This window comes from Coregonus lavaretus (genome assembly GCF_964263955.1).
Source record: "Coregonus lavaretus genome assembly, contig: HAP1_SCAFFOLD_1126, whole genome shotgun sequence".
NCBI lineage: Eukaryota > Metazoa > Chordata > Actinopteri > Salmoniformes > Salmonidae > Coregonus > Coregonus lavaretus.
In genome coordinates this window covers 104748-127500 of record NW_028163954.1, presented here as the reverse complement: position 1 = coordinate 127500, position 22753 = coordinate 104748, and the positions used below count along the sequence as shown (strand labels likewise).

At 43.4% G+C, this 22753-nt stretch overlaps 1 protein-coding gene across 1 annotated transcript in view; it reads right to left on the bottom strand.

The window, feature by feature from the left end:
- Positions 1 to 22753, bottom strand: part of LOC311117630 (uncharacterized protein) — a gene marked incomplete at both ends in the record, with an annotated part of 47423 nt that overhangs the window by 6375 nt on the left and 18295 nt on the right. Inside the window, 6 exons of the mRNA XM_084192564.1 lie at positions 8415 to 8495; positions 15177 to 15281; positions 15598 to 15673; positions 18964 to 19078; positions 19502 to 19604; positions 20336 to 20391. Coding sequence (XP_084048690.1) covers positions 8415 to 8495; positions 15177 to 15281; positions 15598 to 15673; positions 18964 to 19078; positions 19502 to 19604; positions 20336 to 20391 — 536 coding nt within the window. The remainder of the gene's footprint in view (positions 1 to 8414; positions 8496 to 15176; positions 15282 to 15597; positions 15674 to 18963; positions 19079 to 19501; positions 19605 to 20335; positions 20392 to 22753) is intronic.

Genomic DNA, 22753 nt, shown 5'->3' with positions numbered 1-22753 from the left:
GGCAGTGTGGAGTGCAATAGAGATTGCATCATCTGTGGATCTGTTGGGGCGGTATGCAAATTGGAGTGGGTCTAGGGTTTCTGGGATAATGGTGTTGATGTGAGCCATGACCAGCCTTTCAAAGCACTTCATGGCTACAGACGTGAGTGCTACGGGTCAGTAGTCATTTAGGCAGGTTATCTTAGTGTTCTTGGGCACAGGGACTATGGTGGTCTGCTTGAAACATGTTGGTATTACAGACTCAGTCAGGGACATGTTGAAAATGTCAGTGAAGACACTTGCCAGTTGGTCAGCGCATGCTCGGAGTACACGTCCTGGTAATCCATCTGGCCCTGCGGCCTTGTGAATGTTGACCTGCTTAAAGGTCTTACTCACATCGGCTACGGAGAGCGTGATCACATAGTCATCCGGAACAGCTGATGCGCTCATGCACGTTTCAGTGTTGCTTGCCTCGAAGTGAGCATAGAAGTGATTTAGCTCGTCTAGTAGGCTTGTGTCACTGGGCAGCTCGCGGCTGTGCTTCCCTTTGTAGTCTGTAATAGTTTGCAAGCCCTGCCACATCCGACGATTGTCAGAGCCGGTGTAGTACGATTCAATCTTAGTCCTGTATTGACTCTTTGATGGTTCGTCTGAGGGATTTCTTATAAGCGTCCGGGTTAGTCCCGCTCCTTGAAAGTGGCTCTACCCTTTAGCTCAGTGTGGATGTTGCCTGTAATCCATGGCTTCTGGTTGGGGTATGTACAGTCACTGTGGGGACAACGTCATCGATGCACTTATTGATGAAGCCAGTGACTGATGTGGTGTACTCCTCAATGCTATGGAAAGAATCCCAGAACATATTCCAGTCTGTGCTAGCAAAACAGTCCTGTAGCTTAGCATCTGAGTCATCTGACCACTTCCTTATTAACCGAGTCACTGGTGCTTCCTGCTTTAGTTCATGCTTATAAGCAGGAATCAGGAGGATAGAGTTATGGTCAGATTTGCCAAATGGAGGGCGAGGGAGAGCTTTGTACGCGTCTCTGTGTGTGGAGTAAAGGTGGTCTAGAGTTATTTTTAATCTGGTTGCACATTTAACATGCTGGTAGAAATGAGGTAAAACGGATTTAAGTTTCCCTGCATTAAAGTCCCCGGCCACTAGGTGCGCTGCCTCTGGATGAGCGTTTTCCTGTTTACTTATGGCCTTATACAGCTCATTGAGTGCAATCTTAGTGCCAGCATCGGTTTGTGGTGGTAAATAGACAGCTACGAAAAATATAGATGAAAACTCTCTTGGTAAATAGTGTGGTCTACAGCTTATCATAAGATACTCTACCTCAGGTGAGCAAAACCTTGAGACTTCCTTAGTATTAGATTTTATGCACCAGCTGTTGTTTACAAATATACACAGACCGCCACCCCTTGTCTTACCGGAGTCAGCCGTTCTATCCTGCCGATGTAGCGTATATCCCGTCAGCTGTATGTTATCCATGTCATCGTTCCGCCACGACTCGGTGAAACATAAGATATTACAGGATAACCGTAATCTTAGGTTTTCCAATTTATTTTCAAATGATTGAACATTGGCTAATAGGATTGATGGAAGAGGCAGTTTACTCGCTCGCCGTCGGATCCTTACAAGGCACCCCGACCTTCGTCCACAATATCTCTGTTTCTTTCTCATGCGAATGACAGGGATTTGGGCCTTGTCGGGTGTCTGTAAAATATCCTTCACGTCCAACTCGTTGAAGAAAAAATCTTCGTCCAATACGAGGTGAGTAATCGCTGTCCTGATATCCAGAAGCTCTTTTTGGTCATAAGAGACGGTGGCAGAAACATTATGTACAGAATAAATGACAAATAACGCGAAAAAACACACATAATAGTACAATTGGTTAGAGGGCTGTAAAACGGCAGCCATCTTCTCCGGCGACATTTAGCATAAGTATTCAGACCCTTTACTATGAGACTCGAAATTGAGCTCAGGTGCATCCTGTTTCCATTGATCATTCTTGATCTGTTTCTACAACTTGATTGGAGTCCACCTGTGGTAAATTCAATTGATTGGACATGATTTGGAAAGGCACACACCTGTCTATATAAGGTCCCAAAGTTGACAGTGCATGTCAGAGCAAAAACCAAGCCATGAGGTTGAAGGAATTGTTTGTAGCGCTCCGAGACAGGATTGTGTCGAGGCACAGATCTGGGGAAGGGTACCAAAACATTTCTGCAGAATTGAAGTTCCCCCAAGAACACAGTGGCCTCCATCATTCTTAAATGGAAGAAGTTTGGAACCACCAAGACTCTTCCTAGAGCTGGTCGCCCGGTCGAACTGAGCAATCGGGGGAGAAGGGTCTTGGTCAGGGAGGTGACCAAGAACCCGATGGTCAATCTGACAGAGCTCCAGAGTTCCTCTGTGCAGATGGGAGAACCTTCCAGAAGGACAACCATCTCTGCAGCACTCCACCAATCAGGCCTTTATGGTAGAGTGGCCAGACGGAAGCCACTCTTCAGTAAAAGGCACACGACAGCCCACTTGGAGTTTGATAAAAGGCACCTAAAGGACTCTCAGACCATGAGAAACAAGATTTTCTGGTCTAATGAAACCAAGGTTGAACTGCAGAGGGTCTGCAGAGAAGAATGGGAGAAACTCCCCAAATACAGGTGTGCCAAGCTTGTAGCGTCATACCCAAAAAGACTTGCGGCTGTAATCGCTGCCAAAGGTGCTTCAACAAAGTACTGAGTAAAGGGTCTGAATACTTATGTACATTTGATATTTCGGGGGGGGGGGGGGGGGGGGGGGGGGGGGGGGGGGTTTAATACATAAGCAAAAATGTATAAAAAACGTTTTTTTTTGCTTTGACATTATGGGGTATTGTGTGTAGATTGATCAGGGAAAAAACAATTTAATCCATTTTAGAATGAGGCTGTAACGTAACAAAATATGAAAGAAGTCAAGGGGTCTGAATACTTTCTGAATGCACTGTATTTGAGCATGTGGCTGAGACAGTGTGTGTGTATGTATTTTTGTTAGACAATTTTTTGGGATACCCGAAGTCCTCACAAGGATAGTGAAACAAGGAAAGTTCGGTGTGGGGGACCGGTCACCACGAGGAAAAATGCAATTTTAGGCTTAGGGGTTAGGTTTAGGGTTAGGGTTACAATTAGGGTTAGAATTAAGGTTGGGGTTAGGGGTTAGGGGTCAGGGGTCAGGGGTTAAGGTTAGGCTTAAGTTTAGGGTTATGGTTAGGGAAAATATGATTTTGCAACGGAATCAATTATTTGGTCTCCACAAGGATAGCAATACAAAACTGTGTGTGTGTGTGTGTGTGTAGCATATGGCTGATATAGCACTCTCCACTAAGTCTGCTTCAGCTCCAAACAGACTGGCCAAGAGACAGGACAGAAACATAATCCCCTCAGACTGAGATGCTGTGTGTGTGTGTGTGATGCAGAGTGAGGGGAGAAGGCCTGTGTCTGTGTTGTCAGGTTGTATGTCTCCCCCTGGTGACAGAGACACGTAACAACCAACTACAAATCTGCCTGACAGAACCATAGAAGAGATGAATGAATGAATGGATGGAAAATTCTAAACGGGATCTTTGGGACGTTCAACTCTAACTCAGACGTCATCCCATTGAAGTTGAAATGTAAAATGGTTAGGAAAGCACTAACCATGGATGGATGGATGGATGGACAGATATATGGACGGAACAATAGATAGAGACAGGTAACTGCCAAAATAAAGGAAACACAAACATAAAGTATTTTAACAGGGCATTGGGCCACTGTGAGCCACCAGAACAGCTTCGATGCACCTTGGCATAGATTCTACAAGTGTCTGGAATTCTATTGGAGGGATGTGACTCCATTCTTCCACAAGAAATTCCATAATTTGGTGTTTTGTTGTTGGTGGTGGAAAACGCTGTCTCAGGCGCTGTTCCGAATCTCTGAAAAGTGTTCAATTGGTTTGAGACACCCTTTAAACCCCCTATACTATAATGGGCAACTGGGCATTTTTATACATGACCTTAAGCATGATGGGATGTTAATTGCTTAATTAACTCAGGAACCACACCTGTGTGGAAGCACCTGCTTTCAATATGCTTTGTATGCCTCATTTACTCAAGTGTTTCCTTTATTTTGGCAGTTACTTTTAGATAGGTATATAGATAGATACACTACATAGCCAAAAGTATGTGGACACCTGCTCATCCAACATCTCATTCCAAAACCATGGGCATTAATATGGAGTTGATGCCCCCTTTGCAGCTATAACAGCCTCCACTCTTCTGGGAAGGCTTTCCACTAGATGTTGGAACATTGCTGCGGGGACTTGCTTCCATTCAGCCACAAGCATTAGTGAGGTGGGGCACTGATGTTGGGCGATTAGGCCTGGCTCGCTGTCGGCGTTCCAATTCATCCCAAAGGTGTTCGATGGGGTTGAGGTCAGGGCTCTGTGCAGGCCAGTCAAGTTCTTCCACACCGATCTCGACAAACCATTTCTGTATGGACCTCGCTTTGTACACTGGGGCATTGTCATGCTGAAACAGGAAAGGGCCTTCCCCAAACTGTTGCCACAAAGTTGGAAGCACGGAATCTTCTAGAATGTCAATGTCATTGTATGCTGTAGCGTTAAGATTTCCCTTCATTGGAACTAAGGGGCCTAGCCAAAACCATGAAAAACAGCCCCAGACCATTATTCCTCCTCCACCAAATTTTACAGTTGGTACTATGCATTGGGGCATGTAGCGTTCTCCTGGCATCCATGAAACCCAGATTCGTCCGTCGGACTGCCAGATGGTGAAGCGTGAATCATCACTCTAGAGAATGTGTCCACTGCTCCAGAGTCCAATGGCGGCGAGCTTTACACCACTCCAGCCGACGCTTGGCATTGCGCATGATCTTAGGCGAACAGTTCTTGTGCTGACGTTGCTTCCAGAGGCAATTTGGAATGCGGTAGTGAGTGTTGCAACCGAGGACAGACGATTTTTACGTGCTACACGCTTCAGCACTCGGCGGTCCCGTTCCGTCAGCTTGTGTGGCCTACCACTTCGCAGCTGAGCCGACGTTGCTCCTAGATATTTCAACTTCCCAATAACAGCACTTACAGTTGACCGGGGCATCTCTAGCAGGGCAGAAACTTGACTTGTCCTATGACGGTGCCACGTTGAAAGTCACTGAGCTCTTCAGGACAGGCCATTTTACTGCCAATGTTTGTCTATCGAGATTGCATGGCGGTGTGCTCGATTTTATACACCTGTCAGCAACGAGTGTGGCTGAAATAGCCAAATCCACTAATTTGAAGGGATGTCCACATACTTTTGGCCATCTAGTGTATATATAGATACAGTAGATAGATCGATCGATCGATCGATAGAGTAGATATAGATATAACAATAGACATAGATATAACAATAGACAGACAGATAGAACAATAGATAGATATATAGATAGATAGAACAACAGATAGATAGAACAATAGATAGAACGATAGATAGAAAGATAGAACAATAGATAGATAGATAGATAGATAGATAGACAGATAGATAGATAGATAGAACAACAGATAGAACAACAGATAGATACATATATAGATAGATAGATAGATACATATATAGATAGATAGATAGATAGATAGATAGATAGATAGATAGATAGAACAACAGATAGATAGATAGATAGATAGATAGAACAACAGATAGATAGATAGATAGATAGATATATAGATAGATAGATAGATAGATAGATAGATAGATAGATAGATAGATAGATAGATAGATTTTTACCCTTTATTTACATTGTAGAATAATAGTGAAGACATCAGAACTATGAAATAACACATATGGAATCATGTAGTAAACATAAAAGTGTTAAACAAATCAAAATATATTTTATATTTGAGATTCTTCAAATAGCCACCCTTTGCCTTGATGACAGCTTTGCACACACTAAGCATTCTCTCAACCAGCTTCATGAGGTAGTCACCGGGAATGCATTTCAGTTAACAGGTGTGCCTTCTTAAAAGTTAATTTCCTTCTTAGTGCATTTGAGCCAATCAGTTGTGTTGTGACAAGGTAGGGGGGTATACAGAAGATAGCCCTATTTGGTAAAAGACTAAGTCCATATTATGGCAAGAACAGCTCAAATAAGCAAAGAGAAACGACAGTCCATCATTACTTTAAGACATGAAGGTCAGTCAATACAGAACATTTCAAGAACTTGGAAAGTTTCTTCAAGTGTAGTCGCAAAAACCATCAAACGCTATGATGAAACTGTCTCTCATGAGGACCACCACAGGAATGGTAGACCAAGTTACCTCTGCTGCAGAGGATACATTAAAGTGTCTAGTCATTAAATGGTCTCAACACCAGTCTCAACATCAACAGTGAAGAGGCGAATCCGGGATGCTGACCTTCTAGGCAGAGTTGCAAAGAAAAAGCCATATCTCAGACTGGCTAATAAAAAGAAAAGATTAAGATGGGCAAAAGAACACACACTGGACTTTTTCATTGCAACTCTGCCTAGAAGGTCAGCATCCCAGAATCGCCTCTTCACTGTTGACGTTGAGACTGGTGTTTTGCGGGTACTATTTAATGAAGCTGCCAGTTGAGGACCTGTGAGGCGTCTGTTTCTCAAACTAGACACTCTAATGTATTTGTCCTCTTGCTCAGTTGTGCACCGGGGCCTCCCACTCTCTTTCTATTCTGGTTAGAGCCAGTTTGAATAACTGACGAATTTACGAACGCTCAACACCCGTTGAATATGGCAGGTGTCAGTAAACGTTGGCAAAAAAGCGTAAATTGTTGCCAGCAGCACAGCTGCAGTCACCAACGCTCTGGATAACATGAAAACTGCCTAACCAGCTCTGCTAGGGCGAGTAAAATGGTCAGTGAGCTGTTCTCTCATTTGTGTCTGGAAGTAGCTAGCAAGCTAGCCAACGTTAACCAGTTAGATTGGATACTTGACTGCTGTTGTTAGGACAGAACGCACGGATCAACTCTTAAAGAGATGGGTGGGGCTAAAGCTTAAGAGGGTAGGAACGATGCTGAATGGGTGTACAAAAAGAAGAGCTCTCCAGTAGGTACCAAAACATTCAAAGGCCATTTTCTCAAAAGTGAGGATACAAGTTTATCAACTTTCAAAGCAGAATTACTTTCCCATTGTTCCTCAACTGTAGTGTATGATATACCACTTTCTAGCTCTGAGGCTCTACTTTTATCCAACGTAAAAAACACAATTTCAAATTTTGCTACATAAGACCGAATCGAGCAGGTCGGTCACATTTATTAAAAATAAAAAACAGAAATACCTTATTTACATAAGTATTCAGACCCTTTGCTATGAGACTCGAAATTGAGCTCAGGTGCATCCTGTTTCCATTGATCATCCTTGAGATGTTTCTACAACTTGATTGGAGTCCACCTGTGGTAAATTCAATTGATTGGACATGATTTGGAAAGGCACAAACCTGTCTATATACGGTCCCAATGTTGTGAGTGCATGTCAGAGCAAAAACCAAGCCACGAGGTTGAAATAATTGTCCGTAGAGCTCAGAGACAGCATTGTGTCGAGGCACAGATCTGGGGAAGGGTACCAAAAAATGTCTGCAGCATTGAAAGTCCCCAAGAACACAGTGGCCTCCATCATTCTTAAATGGAAGAAGTTTGGAACCCCCAAGACTCTTCCTAGAACTGGCCGCCCGGCTAAACTGAGCAACCGGGGGAGAAGGGCCTTGGTCAGGGAGGTGACCAAGAACACAATGGTCACTATGACAGAGCTCCAGAGTTTCTCTGTGGACATGGGAGACCTTCCAGAAGGACAACCATCACTGCAGCACTCTACCAATCAGGCCATTATGTCCTTGAGTGGCCCAGCCAGAGCCCGGACTTGAACCTGATCGAACATCTCTGGAGAGACCTGAAAATAGCTGTGCAGAGCTTGAGAGGATCTGCAGAGAAGAATGGGAGAAACTCCTCAAATACAGGTGTGCCAAGCTTGTAGCGTCATACCCAAAAAGACTCGAGGCTGTAATCGCTTCCAAAGGTGCTTCAACAAAGTACTGAGTAAAGTGTCTGAATACTTATGTAAATGTAATATTTCCGTTTTTTATTTTTAATACATTTGCAAAAATGTTTTTGCTTTGTCATTATGGGGTATTGTGTGTAGATTGATGAGGGAAAATAAACAATTTAATAAATTTTAGAATAAGGCTGTAACGTAACAAGATGTGGAAAAAGTCAAGTGGTCTGAATACTTTCTGAATGCACTGTATATATATCGTCATCTTTAACTCTGCATTGTTTGAAAAGGACCCGTAAGTAAGCATTTCACTGTTAGTCTACACCTTTTGTTTACGAAACATGTGACAAATAAAATTTGATTTGGATGGATGGATGGATGGACAGACAGAATAGATAGACAGATGGAATATAAACCTTGAGTGGAATACTCTGGGCTTGTGTTGCAATGCGGACAGCTTCTCTCAACTTCTTCCTGAACCTCTGGAGAGACTTCCCCTGCAGGAGAGGAGAGATGGATGGAAAGAAAAGAAGGAAAGAGCCAGGACAGAAATAAATAAATAATAATATCCATACATTTTTATGTCTGAGCAGTACAGAATAGTATAGAATACTGCATTGTCCATATGGTTGGAATGAATATTGGTCTTCTGCCTTCTTCCGAACCCCAGACACACAGACACTCACACATGTTAAAGGCCCAGGGTCAGCCACAGTGCCCAGACACAAACACACATGTTAAAGGCCCAGGGTCAGCCACACACACACACATGTTAAAGGCCCAGGGTCAGCCAAACACACACATGTTAAAGGCCCAGGGTCAGCCACACACACACATGTTAAAGGCCCAGGGTCAGCCACACACACACATGTTAAAGGCCCAGGGTCAGCCACAGTGCCCAGCCACACACACACATGTTAAAGGCCCAGGGTCAGCCACACACACACATGTTAAAGGCCCAGGGTCAGCCACACACACACATGTTAAAGGCCCAGGGTCAGCCACAGTGCCCAGACACAAACACACATGTTAAAGGCCCAGGGTCAGCCACACACACACATGTTAAAGGCCCAGGGTCAGCCACAGTGCCCAGACACAAACACACATGTTAAAGGCCCAGGGCCAGCCACACACACACATGTTAAAGGCCCAGGGTCAGCCACACACACACATGTTAAAGGCCCAGGGTCAGCCACACACACACATGTTAAAGGCCCAGGGTCAGCCACACACACACATGTTAAAGGCCCAGGGTCAGCCACACACACACATGTTAAAGGCCCAGGGTCAGCCACACACACACATGTTAAAGGCCCAGGGTCAGCCACAGTGCCCAGACACAAACACACATGTTAAAGGCCCAGGGTCAGCCACACACACACATGTTAAAGGCCCAGGGTCAGCCACACACACACATGTTAAAGGCCCAGGGTCAGCCACACACACACATGTTAAAGGCCCAGGGTCAGCCACAGTGCCCCGACACAAACACACATGTTAAAGGCCCAGGGTCAGCCACAGTGCCCAGACACAAACACACATGTTAAAGGCCCAGGGTCAGCCACACACACGCATGTTAAAGGCCCAGGGTCAGCCACAGTGCCCAGACACACATGTTAAAGGCCCAGGGTCAGCCACAGTGGAGTGACCCTGGATGGAGAGCTATTTTGGGGTTAAGTGCCTTGTTCAAGGGCACAACAGTAGTGGATGATAGTAATGATCTGAAACCAGCAGCCAGTTCACCCAGGGTTACTGGTCCACCTTTTGTAACCTCTGGGCTACATTTACATTTACGTCATTTAGCAGACGCTCTTATCCAGAGCGACTTACAAATAGGTGCATTCACCTTATGATAGCCAGTGGTGGGGGGGGGGGGGGTAGAAGGATTATTTTTATTTTTATACTATCCCAGGTAAAGAGGTAGGGTTTCAAGTGTCTCAGGAAGGTGGTGAGTGACTCCGCTGTCCTGGCGTCGTGAGGAAGCTTGTTCCACCATTGGGGTGCCAGAGCAGCGAACAGATTTGACTGGGCTGAGCGGGAACTGTGCTTCCGCAGAGGTAGGGGGGCCAGCAGGCCAGAGGTGGATGAACGCAATGCCCTCGTTTGGGTGTAGGGACTGATCAGAGCCTGAAGGTACGGAGGTGCCGTTCCCCTCACAGCTCCGTAGGCAAGCACCATGGTCTTGTAGCAGATGCGAGCTTCAACTGGAAGCCAGTGGAGTGTGCGGAGGAGCGGGGTGACGTGAGAGAACTTGGGAAGGCTACCTACCACTAGTTCAGGTTCAGTCCCTTGGCAAACCTCATACTCAACTGGACAGATACACTAAGAAGAGGTGTAGAAGAGGTATAAAAGAGGCATAGAAGAGAGATAGAAGAGAGATAGCTGAGGTATAGAAGAGAGATAGAAGAGAGATAGCTGAGCTATAGAAGAGAGATAGAAGAGATAGCTGAGCTATAGAAGAGAGATAGAAGAGAGATAGCTGAGGTATAGAAGAGAGATAGCTGAGGTATAGAAGAGAGATAGAAGAGAGATAGCTGAGGTATAGAAGAGAGATAGAAGAGAGATAGCTAAGCTATAGAAGAGATAGAAGAGAGATAGAAGAGAGATAGAAGAGATAGCTGAGCTATAGAAGAGAGATAGAAGAGAGATAGCTGAGGTATAGAAGAGAGATAGCTGAGGTATAGAAGAGAGATAGCTGAGGTATAGAAGAGAGATAGAAGAGAGATAGCTGAGGTATAGAAGAGAGATAGAAGAGAGATAGCTGAGCTATAGAAGAGAGATAGCTGAGGTATAGAAGAGAGATAGCTGAGCTATAGAAGAGAGATAGAAGAGCGATAACTGAGGTATAGGAGAGAGATATAGGAGGTATAGAAGAGGTATGGAAGAGATATAGGAGATAGAAGAGAGACAGAAGAGGGATAGAAAAGAGAGAAGAATATTACAAGAGGTATAGAAGAGAGATAGCTGAGGTATAGGAGAGAGATAGAAGAGGTATAGAAGAGAGATAGCTGAGGTATAGGAGAGAGATAGAAGAGAGATAGAAGAGAGATAGCTGAGGTATAGAAGAGAGATAGCTGAGCTATAGAAGAGATATGAGAGAGATAGCTGAGGTATAGAAGAGAGATAGAAGAGAGATAGCTGAGGTATAGAAGAGAGATAGAAGAGATATATCTGAGCTATAGAAGAGAGATAGAAGAGAGATAGAAGAGAGATAGCTGAGCTATAGAAGAGAGATAGCTGAGGTATAGGAGAGAGATATAGGAGGTATAGAAGAGGTATGGAAGAGATATAGGAGATAAAAGAGAGACAGAAGAGGGATAGAAAAGAGAGAAGAATATTACAAGAGGTATAGAAGAGAGATAGCTGAGGTATAGGAGAGAGATAGAAGAGAGATAGAAGAGAGATAGCTGAGGTATAGAAGAGAGATAGATGAGCTATAGAAGAGATATGAGAGAGATAGCTGAGGTATAGAAGAGAGATAGAAGAGAGATAGCTGAGCTATAGAAGAGAGATAGAAGAGAGATAGCTGAGCTATAGAAGAGAGATAGGAGAGAGATAGAAGAGAGATAGCTGAGGTATAGAAGAGAGATAGAAGAGATATAGCTGAGCTATAGAAGAGAGATAGAAGAGAGATAGAAGAGAGATAGCTGAGCTATAGAAGAGAGATAGAAGAGAGATAGCTGAGGTATAGGAGAGAGATATAGGAGGTATAGAAGAGGTATGGAAGAGATATAGGAGATAAAAGAGAGACAGAAGAGGGATAGAAAAGAGAGAATAATATTACAAGAGGTATAGAAGAGAGATAGCTGAGGTATAGGAGAGAGATAGAAGAGGTATAGAAGAGAGATAGCTGAGGTATAGGAGAGAGATAGAAGAGAGATAGAAGAGAGATAGCTGAGGTATAGAAGAGAGATAGCTGAGCTATAGAAGAGATATGAGAGAGATAGCTGAGGTATAGAAGAGAGATAGAAGAGAGATAGCTGAGCTATAGAAGAGAGATAGGAGAGAGATAGAAGAGAGATAGCTGAGGTATAGAAGAGAGATAGAAGAGATATATCTGAGCTATAGAAGAGAGATAGAAGAGAGATAGCTGAGCTATAGAAGAGAGATAGAAGAGAGATAGCTGAGGTATAGGAGAGAGATATAGGAGGTATAGAAGAGGTATGGAAGAGATATAGGAGATAAAAGAGAGACAGAAGAGGGATAGAAAAGAGAGAAGAATATTACAAGAGGTATAGAAGAGAGATAGCTGAGGTATAGGAGAGAGATAGAAGAGAGATAGTAGAGAGATAGCTGAGGTATAGAAGAGAGATAGATGAGCTATAGAAGAGATATGAGAGAGATAGCTGAGGTATAGAAGAGAGATAGAAGAGAGATAGCTGAGCTATAGAAGAGAGATAGAAGAGAGATAGCTGAGCTATAGAAGAGAGATAGGAGAGAGATAGAAGAGAGATAGCTGAGGTATAGAAGAGAGATAGAAGAGATATAGCTGAGCTATAGAAGAGAGATAGAAGAGAGATAGAAGAGAGATAGCTGAGCTATAGAAGAGAGATAGAAGAGAGATAGCTGAGGTATAGGAGAGAGATATAGGAGGTATAGAAGAGGTATGGAAGAGATATAGGAGATAAAAGAGAGACAGAAGAGGGATAGAAAAGAGAGAATAATATTACAAGAGGTATAGAAGAGAGATAGCTGAGGTATAGGAGAGAGAGAAGAGAGATAGAAGAGAGATAGCTGAGCTATAGAAGAGAGATAGCTGAGCTATAGAAGAGAGATAGAAGAGAGATAGCTGAGGTATAGAAGAGAGATAGAAGGGAGATTGCTGAGCTATAGAAGAGAGATAGAAGAGAGATAGCTGAGCTATAGAAGAGAGATAGGAGAGAGATAGAAGAGAGATAGCTGAGGTATAGAAGAGAGATAGAAGAGATATATCTGAGCTATAGAAGAGAGATAGAAGAGAGATAGAAGAGAGATAGCTGAGCTATAGAAGAGAGATAGCTGAGGTATAGGAGAGAGATATAGGAGGTGTAGAAGAGGTATGGAAGAGATATAGGAGATAAAAGAGAGACAGAAGAGGGATAGAAAAGAGAGAAGAATATTACAAGAGGTATAGAAGAGAGATAGCTGAGGTATAGGAGAGAGAGAAGAGAGATAGAAGAGAGATAGCTGAGGTATAGGAGAGAGATAGAAGAGAGATAGCTGAGCTATAGAAGAGAGATAGCTGAGCTATAGAAGAGAGATAGAAGAGAGATAGCTGAGGTATAGAAGAGAGATAGAAGGGAGATAGCTGAGCTATAGAAGAGAGATAGAAGAGAGATAGCTGAGCTATAGAAGAGATAGAAGAGAGATAGCTGAGGTATAGGAGAGAGATATAGGAGGTATAGAAGAGGTATGGAAGAGATATAGGAGATAGAAGAGAGACAGAAGAGGGATAGAAAAGAGAGAAGAATATTACAAGAGGTATAGAAGAGAGATAGCTGAGGTATAGGAGAGAGAAGAGAGATAGAAGAGAGATAGCTGAGGTATAGAAGAGAGATAGAAGAGATAGCTGAGCTATAGAAGAGAGATAGGAGAGAGATAGAAGAGAGATAGCTGAGCTATAGAAGAGAGATAGAAGAGAGATAGCTGAGCTATAGAAGAGAGATAGAAGAGAGATAGCTGAGCTATAGAAGAGAGATAGAAGAGAGATAGCTGAGCTCTTCTATACCTATTATACAGTGAGGGAAAAATGTATTTGATCCCCTGCTGATTTTGTACGTTTGCCCACTGATACTTATTTCCCTCATTAAAATGCAAATCAATTTATAACATTTTTGACATGCGTTTTTCTGGATTTTTTTGTTGTTATTCTGTCTCTCACTGTTCAAATAAACCTACCATTAAAATTATAGACTGATCATTTCTTTGTCAGTGGGCAAACGTACAAAATCAGCAGGGGATCAAATACTTTTTTCCTTCACTGTATAATAGGTATAGAAGAGGTACACTACCGGTCAAAAGTTTTAGAACACCTACTCATTCCAGGGTTTTTCTTTATTTTGACTATTGTCTACATTGTAGAATACTAGTGAAGACATCAAAACTATGAAATAACACATATGGGATCATGTAGAAAAAGTGGTGTGTGCATATGTATTTACCCTCTTTGCTATGAAGCCCCTAAATAAGATCTGGTGCAACCAATTACCTTCAGAAGTCACATAATTAGTTCAATAAAGTCCACCTGTGTGCAATCTAAGCGTCACATGATCTGTCAAATGATCTCAGTATATATACACCTGTTCTGAAAGGCACCAGAGTCAGCAAAACCAATAAGCAAAGGGCTCCACCAAGCAAGGGGCACCATGAAGACCAAGGAGCTCTCCAAACAGGTCAGGGACAAAGTTGTGGAGAAGTACAGATCAGGGTTGGGTTATAAAAAAATATCTGAAACTTTTAACATCCCACGGAGCACCATTAAATCCATTATTCAAAAATGGAAAGAATATGGCACCACAACAAACCTGCCAATAGAGGGCCGCCCACCAAAAGTCAAGGACCGGGCAAGGAGGGCATTAATCAGAGGCAACAAAGATACCAAAGATAACCCTGAAGGAGCTGCAAAGCTCCACAGCAGAGATTGGAGTATCTGTCCATAGGACCACTTTAAGCCATATACTCCACAGAGCTGGGCTTTACGGAAGAGTGGCCAGAAAAAAGCCATTGCTTAAAGAAAAAGATAAGCAAACACGTTTGGTGTTCGCCAAAAGCCATGTGGGAGACTCCCCAAACATATGGAAGAAGGTACTCTGGTCAGATTAGACTAAAATTGAGCTTTTTGGCCATCAAGGAAAATGCTATGTCTGGGTGAATACTTTCGCAAGCCACTGTAGAAAAGTGATATAAGAGGTATAGAAAACTGTCCTTTTGTGAGGCGCAGCCGGGAAGTAGTTCTGTACGATGGCGAGTGGTGGGGTCGATAAACCTCCAGTTTGGGAACATTTGGGCTTCCCAGTAGATTACAACGGTGATGGAAAGAGTTAACAGTACGATGTATCCCACTGCTCAATGAGAATAGTTTATGCAGCTGCCAACACCTCAAACATGTTGACACATTCACCCCGACATCACCCCAGTATTCTTACCACCAGAGCAAGACGGCTGCCAACACCTCAAACACGCCTTTTTCAAAGACTAACCGTGATGGCGGCGTCCTCAGTGAGTTCTGTGTAATCTCTGACTTTAGATCGACACACCCAGGCTCTGCTGACTGGTTCCCCCAGGTAGGTTACATGGTACCTGCACTACACACACACACACACACACACACATTACACACACTCACATTACACACATACCTAAATGTTCACATGAAAGACACTACCCCAGTGTTTTCATTCAGTCATTTATAATAGGACACTTTCAGTGTGTATCTTACAGGGTACAGGTCAGTGTGTATCTTACAGGGTACAGGTCAGTGTGTATCTTACAGGGTACAGGTCAGTGTGTATCTTACAGGGTACAGGTCAGTGTGTATCTTACAGGGTACAGGTCAGTGTGTATCTTACAGGGTACAGGTCAGTGTGTATCTTACAGGGTACAGGTCAGTTTGTATCTTACAGGGTACAGGTCAGTCTTCTTGTTGAACTGGCAGAAGGTCTTGGTGTCTGGATCTCTCTCCACCATCGCTGGCCACCTGGATCAATTAATCAATACATGATCAATATCACCAATACATCATCAATATCACCAATACATTATCAATATCACCAATACATTTTCAATATCACCAATACATTATCAATATCACCAATACATTATCAATATCACCAATACATCATCAATATCACCAATACCAATCACCAGTTGATAGAGCATGGCGTTTGCAACGCCAGGGTTGTGGGTTCGATTCCCAGGGGGGGCCAGTATAATAAAAAATAAAATAAAAAAATGTATTCACTAACTGTAAGTCGCTCTGGATAAGAGCGTCTGCTAAATGACTAAAATGTAAATGTAAATGTAATACATTTTCAATATCACCAATACATTATCAATATCACCAATACATCATCAATATCACCAATACATTATCAATATCACCAATATCACCAATACATCATCAATATCACCAATACATCATCAATATCACCAATACATCATCAATATCACCAATACATTATCACATTATCAATATCACCAATACATTATCAATATCACCAAAACATTAACAATCAATACTTAGTTCAGTGGTTATTCATGGTTTATACAGCAGTGTCATGTAATGAGGACTTTTCCAGTTTGTCCATTCATTCTAAATTGAGGTCAGGGGTTGCAGAAATCAGACCATAAAACAATCTGTGTTTTAAACCATTTCACCTGCATTTTATATTGAAGTCAACAGTGTTTTTTTTAATTCAATAGAGTGATCAGGGATGTGCAACTATAGTTTTCCTTTCATCAAAAGATGTCATCTGATGAAAATGAAGCTAACAGAAGTGCAACGTTATTTGGCTGGAAGCCACACAAGTAAATGACAATGAGAAAGCAAGGTCTTCTTTTAAAAAATCATGCATGACCATCATTCTAATGTTTATCATAGACAGAATGTAGCCATCTACATTTCCTAATGTTTATCATAGACAGAATGTAGCCATCTACATTTCCTAATGTTTATCATAGACAGAATGTAGCCATCTACATTTCCTAATGTTTATCATAGACAGAATGTAGCCATCTACATTTCCTAATGTTTATCATAGACAGAATGTAGCCATCTACATTTCCTAATGTTTATCATAGACAGAATGTAGCCATCTACATTTCCTAATGTTTATCATAGACAGAATGTAGCCATCTACATTTCCTAATGTTTATCATAGACAGAATGTAGCCATCTACATTTCCTAATGTTTATCATAGACAGAATGTAGCCATCTACATTTCCTAATGTTTATCATAGACAGAATGTAGCCATCTACATTTCCTAATGTTTATCATAGACAGAATGTAGCCATCTACATTTCCTAATGTTTATCATAGACAGAATGTAGCCATCTACATTTCCTAATGTTTATCATAGACAGAATGTAGCCATCTACATTTCCTAATGTTTATCATAGACAGAATGTAGCCATCTACATTTCCTAATGTTTATCATAGACAGAATGTAGCCATCTACATTTCCTAATGTTTATCATAGACAGAATGTAGCCATCTACATTTCCTAATGTTTATCATAGACAGAATGTAGCCATCTACATTTCCTAATGTTTTGCATTTTACCGTAGAAAAACAGACTGGCTACAGTACAGTAAAGTACCAGAGAAAAGTAGCTCCACATCAGTCTGTCTACTGATAGAATGCCCATTTGTGAATGAAGGAATTTGATTGGTCTGACGATGAGCAAAGATTTCTCATCTGAGTTGAGAAATGCAACCGAAGCAGAATATTAGTCTGAAGCCGAGCAGAAATTACAATAAGAAGCATTTTGGATCTGCGTTTACAAAACGCAGCAAGATATTTCTTAAGCGTTTTATATTTTTTCCTGCATGAAAAACGCATAATTCTGAATTAACAATACACCTGGTGGCTAATGATGAGTTAGTCTAAATTACATTACACTGCGAATATGACGACATTGCAGAAGTAGTGTGTTAAGCACACTACATGACCAAAAGTATGTGGACACATCTTCTCATCTCATTTCAAAATCATGGGCATTCAAATGGAGTTGGTCCCCCCTTTGCTGCTATAACAGCCTCCACTCTTCTGGGAAGGCTTTCCACTAGATGTTGGAACATTGCTGCAGGGACTTGCTTCCATTCAGCCACAAGAGCATTAGTGAGGTCGGGCACTGATGTTGGGCGATTAGGCCTGGCTCGCAGTCGGCGTTCCAATTCATCCCAAAGGTGTTCGATGGGGTTGAGATCAGAGCTCTGTGTAGACCAGTCAAGTTCTTCCACACCGATCTCGACAAACCATTTCTGTATGGACCTCACTTTATGCACAGGGGCATTGTCATGCTGAAACAGGAAAGGGCTTTCCCCAAACTGTTGCCACAAAGTTGGAAGCACAGAATCGTCTTTAATGTCATTGTATGCTGTAGCGTTAAGATTTCCCTTCACTAGAACTAAGTGGCCCAAACCATGAAAAACAGCTCCAGACCATTATTCCTCCTCCATCAAACTTTACAGTTGGCACTATGCATTGGGGCAGGTAGCGTTCTCCTGGCATCCGCCAAACACAGATTCGTCCGTCGGGCTGCCAGGTGGAGAAGCGTGATTCATCACTCCAGAGAACGTGTTTCCACTGCTTCAGTGTCCAATGGCGGTGAGCTTTACACCACTCCAGCCGACGCTTGGCATTGCGCATGGTGACCTTAGGCTTGTGTGCGGCTGCTCGGCCTTGGAAACCCATTTCATGAAGCTCCCGACGAACAGTTCTTGTGCTGACGTTGCTTCCAAAGGCAGTTTGGAACTCGGTAGTGAGTGTTGCAACTGAAGACAGGCAACTTTTACGCGCTACGCTTCAGCACTTGGCAGTCCCGTTCTGTGAGCTTGTGTGGCCTACCACTTCGCGGCTGAGCTGTTGTTGCTCCTAGACGTTTCCACTTCACAATAACAGCACTTACAGTTGACCGGGGCAGCTCTAGCAGGGCAGAAATTTGACGAACTGACTTGTTGGAAAGGTAGCATCCTATGACGGTGCCACGTTGAAAGTCACTGAGCTCTTCAGTAAGGCCATTCTACTGCCACTGTTTGTCTATGGAGATTGCATGGCTGTGCGTTCGATGGATAGTGTTTAGTGTGTTTGTTCAGTATGTGTGTGTAGTGTGTGTGGATAGTGTTTAGTGTGTTTGTTCAGTATGTGTGTGTGGATAGTGTTTAGTGTGTTTGTTCAGTATGTGTGTGTAGTGTGTGTGGATAGTGTTTAGTGTGTTTGTTCAGTATGTGTGTGTGGATAGTGTTTAGTGTGTGTGTAGTGTACCAGGGATATCCACTCTGTTGAGCCCAGACCAGAGACCCAGGAACCAGACTGCTGTTGATGACATCACACTCTTGTCCTGACCAGCTGTCCTCGGCAGCCTCACAGAGTCCAGGGCCTACACATTCATACACACACACACACCATACAAACACACACACACCATACACACACACACACACCATACACACACACACACACACACACATTAAATGCAACATTCCCACTGGGCAAAAACTGGTTGAATCAACATTGTTGAAAACGTATCAGATTTGCAAAAAACTTCAACGTCAGGGAATTACGTCTTCTTTTCACCCAACTTTTAACCTAAATCCAATGGCATTGTGACATTTTATGTTGATTTCACGTTGAATTCATGTTTGTTGACAACTCAACCAAATGTCATTGGTTCAATGTCAAAACTAGACATTAAAATGACGTCTGTGTCCAGTGGGTACAGTTGTATCCATTTCTAGTGTTCTGATGTTGAGCTTAAGGAGAGGCAGAATCAGTGTATGGTGGTGTGTGTGTGTGTGTGTACCCGTGTTGTGAATACAGGTCCAGTCGCTGGGCAGGGCAGCCAGGTCAACGTATCTCTCTACTCTCCTCCATTTCCCACAGACAGACCTACTGCACTGGACCCACTGATCAACTAGAGGAAGACAGAGAGGAAGAGAGAGAGGGGGAGAGAGAGGGGGAGAGAGGGGGAGAGAGAGGGGGGAGAGAGAGGAGAGAGAGGAAGAGAGATAGGGGGAGAGAGAGGGGGAGAGAGAGGGGGAGAGAGAGGAGGAGAGAGAGGAGGAGAGAGAGGGGGAGAGAGAGGGGGAGAGAGAGGAGGAGGAGAGAGGAGGAGAGAGAGGAAGACAGAGAGGAGGAGAGAGAGGGGGAGAGAGAGGAGGAGAGAGAGGGGGAGAGAGAGGAGGAGAGAGGAAGAGAGAGAGGGGGAGAGAGGAAGAGAGAGAGGAGGAGAGAGAGGGGGAGAGAGAGGAAGAGAGAGAGGAGGAGAGAGAGGAGGAGAGAGAGGAAGAGAGAGAGGAGGAGAGAGAGGAAGAGAGAGAGGGGGAGAGATAGGGGGAGAGAGAGGAGGGGGGGGAAGAGAGAAGGGGGGGGGGAATAGGGAGAGTGTGTCAGAAGAGAAGGTGAGAGAGGGGAGAGGTAGAGGATAGAATACCCACATTCTCCACTAGAGTCTTCCTCTTCATCACTCTCCTCCTCTTCTTCTCTCTGCCTCTTCCTCTGTGTGTGTGAGCTGGGCCTCCTGGGAGGCCCTCCCTCCTCCTCCCTGTTCAGAAGCACCATTGTCGCAAAACAAGCGGTATTCATCTGTAGTTACACATGATTGTTCTAGTAAAGTTGTGTTTTACCTATGAGAGACCTGGTCAATGGTGGCCTGCAGCAACTCCACCTCACTCAGCACAGCTTTGGCATGCTCTACACTCACACACACACACACACACACACACACACACACACACACACACACACACACACACACATACTCACACACATACACACACACACACACACACACATTCACACACCCGCGCAGAGTAAAGAGTTAAACATCTCCTACAATCACTGCTGTGATTCTTCTGAATGAGTAACATATTTGGCCTTGTCCACTGTGAAGGGTCAAGTCTCTTCTTCTATGAGAGAACGATAGAGTGAAAGGAGTGATATAATGAGTGAAAGAATGTACGAGCAGTAGATTAGTAGATTATCTGGTGTTAGTTAGTTACCCACCCAGACAGTTGATGTGGTTGTAGTGTTAGTTAGTTACCCACCCAGACAGTTGATGTGGTTGTAGTGTTAGTTAGTTACCCACCCAGACAGTTGATGTGGTGGTAGTGTTAGTTAGTTACCCACCCAGACAGTTGATGTGGTTGTAGTGTTAGTTAGTTACCCACCCAGACAGTTGATGTGGTTGTAGTGTTAGTTAGTTACCCACCCAGACAGTTGATGTGGTTGTAGTGTTAGTTAGTTACCCACCCAGACAGTTGATGTGGTTGTAGTGTTAGTTAGTTACCCACCCAGACAGTTGATGTGGTTGTAGTGTTAGTTAGTTACCCACCCAGACAGTTGATGTGGTGGTAGTGTTAGTTAGTTACCCACCCAGACAGTTGATGTGGTTGTAGTGTTAGTTAGTTACCCACCCAGACAGTTGATGTGGTTGTAGTGTTAGTTAGTTACCCACCCAGACAGTTGATGTGGTGGTAGTGTTAGTTAGTTACCCACCCAGACAGTTGATGTGGTTGTAGTGTTAGTTAGTTACCCACCCAGACAGTTGATGTGGTTGTAGTGTTAGTTAGTTACCCACCCAGACAGTTGATGTGGTTGTAGTGTTAGTTAGTTACCCACCCAGACAGTTGATGTGGTTGTAGTGTTAGTTAGTTACCCACCCAGACAGTTGATGTGGTTGTAGTGTTAGTTAGTTACCCACCCAGACAGTTGATGTGGTGGTAGTGTTAGTTAGTTACCCACCCAGACAGTTGATGTGGTTGTAGTGTTAGTTAGTTACCCACCCAGACAGTTGATGTGGTTGTAGTGTTAGTTAGTTACCCACCCAGACAGTTGATGTGGTTGTAGTGTTAGTTAGTTACCCACCCAGACAGTTGATGTGGTTGTAGTGTTAGTTAGTTACCCACCCAGACAGTTGATGTGGTTGTAGTGTTAGTTAGTTACCCACCCAGACAGTTGATGTGGTGGTAGTGTTAGTTAGTTACCCACCCAGACAGTTGATGTGGTTGTAGTGTTAGTTAGTTACCCACCCAGACAGTTGATGTGGTTGTAGTGTTAGTTAGTTACCCACCCAGACAGTTGATGTGGTTGTAGTGTTAGTTAGTTACCCACCCAGACAGTTGATGTGGTTGTAGTGTTAGTTAGTTACCCACCCAGACAGTTGATGTGGTTGTAGTGTTAGTTAGTTACCCACCCAGACAGTTGATGTGGTTGTAGTGTTAGTTAGTTACCCACCCAGACAGTTGATGTTTTGGTAGTGTTAGTTAGTTACCCACCCAGACAGTTGATGTGGTTGTAGTGTTAGTTAGTTACCCACCCAGACAGTTGATGTGGTTGTAGTGTTAGTTAGTTACCCACCCAGACAGTTGATGTGGTTGTAGTGTTAGTTAGTTACCCACCCAGACAGTTGATGTGGTGGTAGTGTTAGTTAGTTACCCACCCAGACAGTTGATGTGGTTGTAGTGTTAGTTAGTTACCCACCCAGACAGTTGATGTGGTGGTAGTGTTAGTTAGTTACCCACCCAGACAGTTGATGTGGTTGTAGTGTTAGTTAGTTACCCACCCAGACAGTTGATGTTTTGGTAGTGTTAGTTAGTTACCCACCCAGACAGTTGATGTGGTTGTAGTGTTAGTTAGTTACCCACCCAGACAGTTGATGTGGTTGTAGTGTTAGTTAGTTACCCACCCAGACAGTTGATGTGGTTGTAGTGTTAGTTAGTTACCCACCCAGACAGTTGATGTGGTTGTAGTGTTAGTTAGTTACCCACCCAGATAGTTGATGTGGTTGTAGTGTTAGTTAGTTACCCACCCAGACAGTTGATGTGGTTGTAGTGTTAGTTAGTTACCCACCCAGACAGTTGATGTGGTTGTAGTGTTAGTTAGTTACCCACCCAGACAGTTGATGTGGTTGTAGTGTTAGTTAGTTACCCACCCAGACAGTTGATGTGGTTGTAGTGTTAGTTAGTTACCCACCCAGACAGTTGATGTGGTTGTAGTGTTAGTTAGTTACCCACCCAGATAGTTGATGTGGTTGTAGTGTTAGTTAGTTACCCAC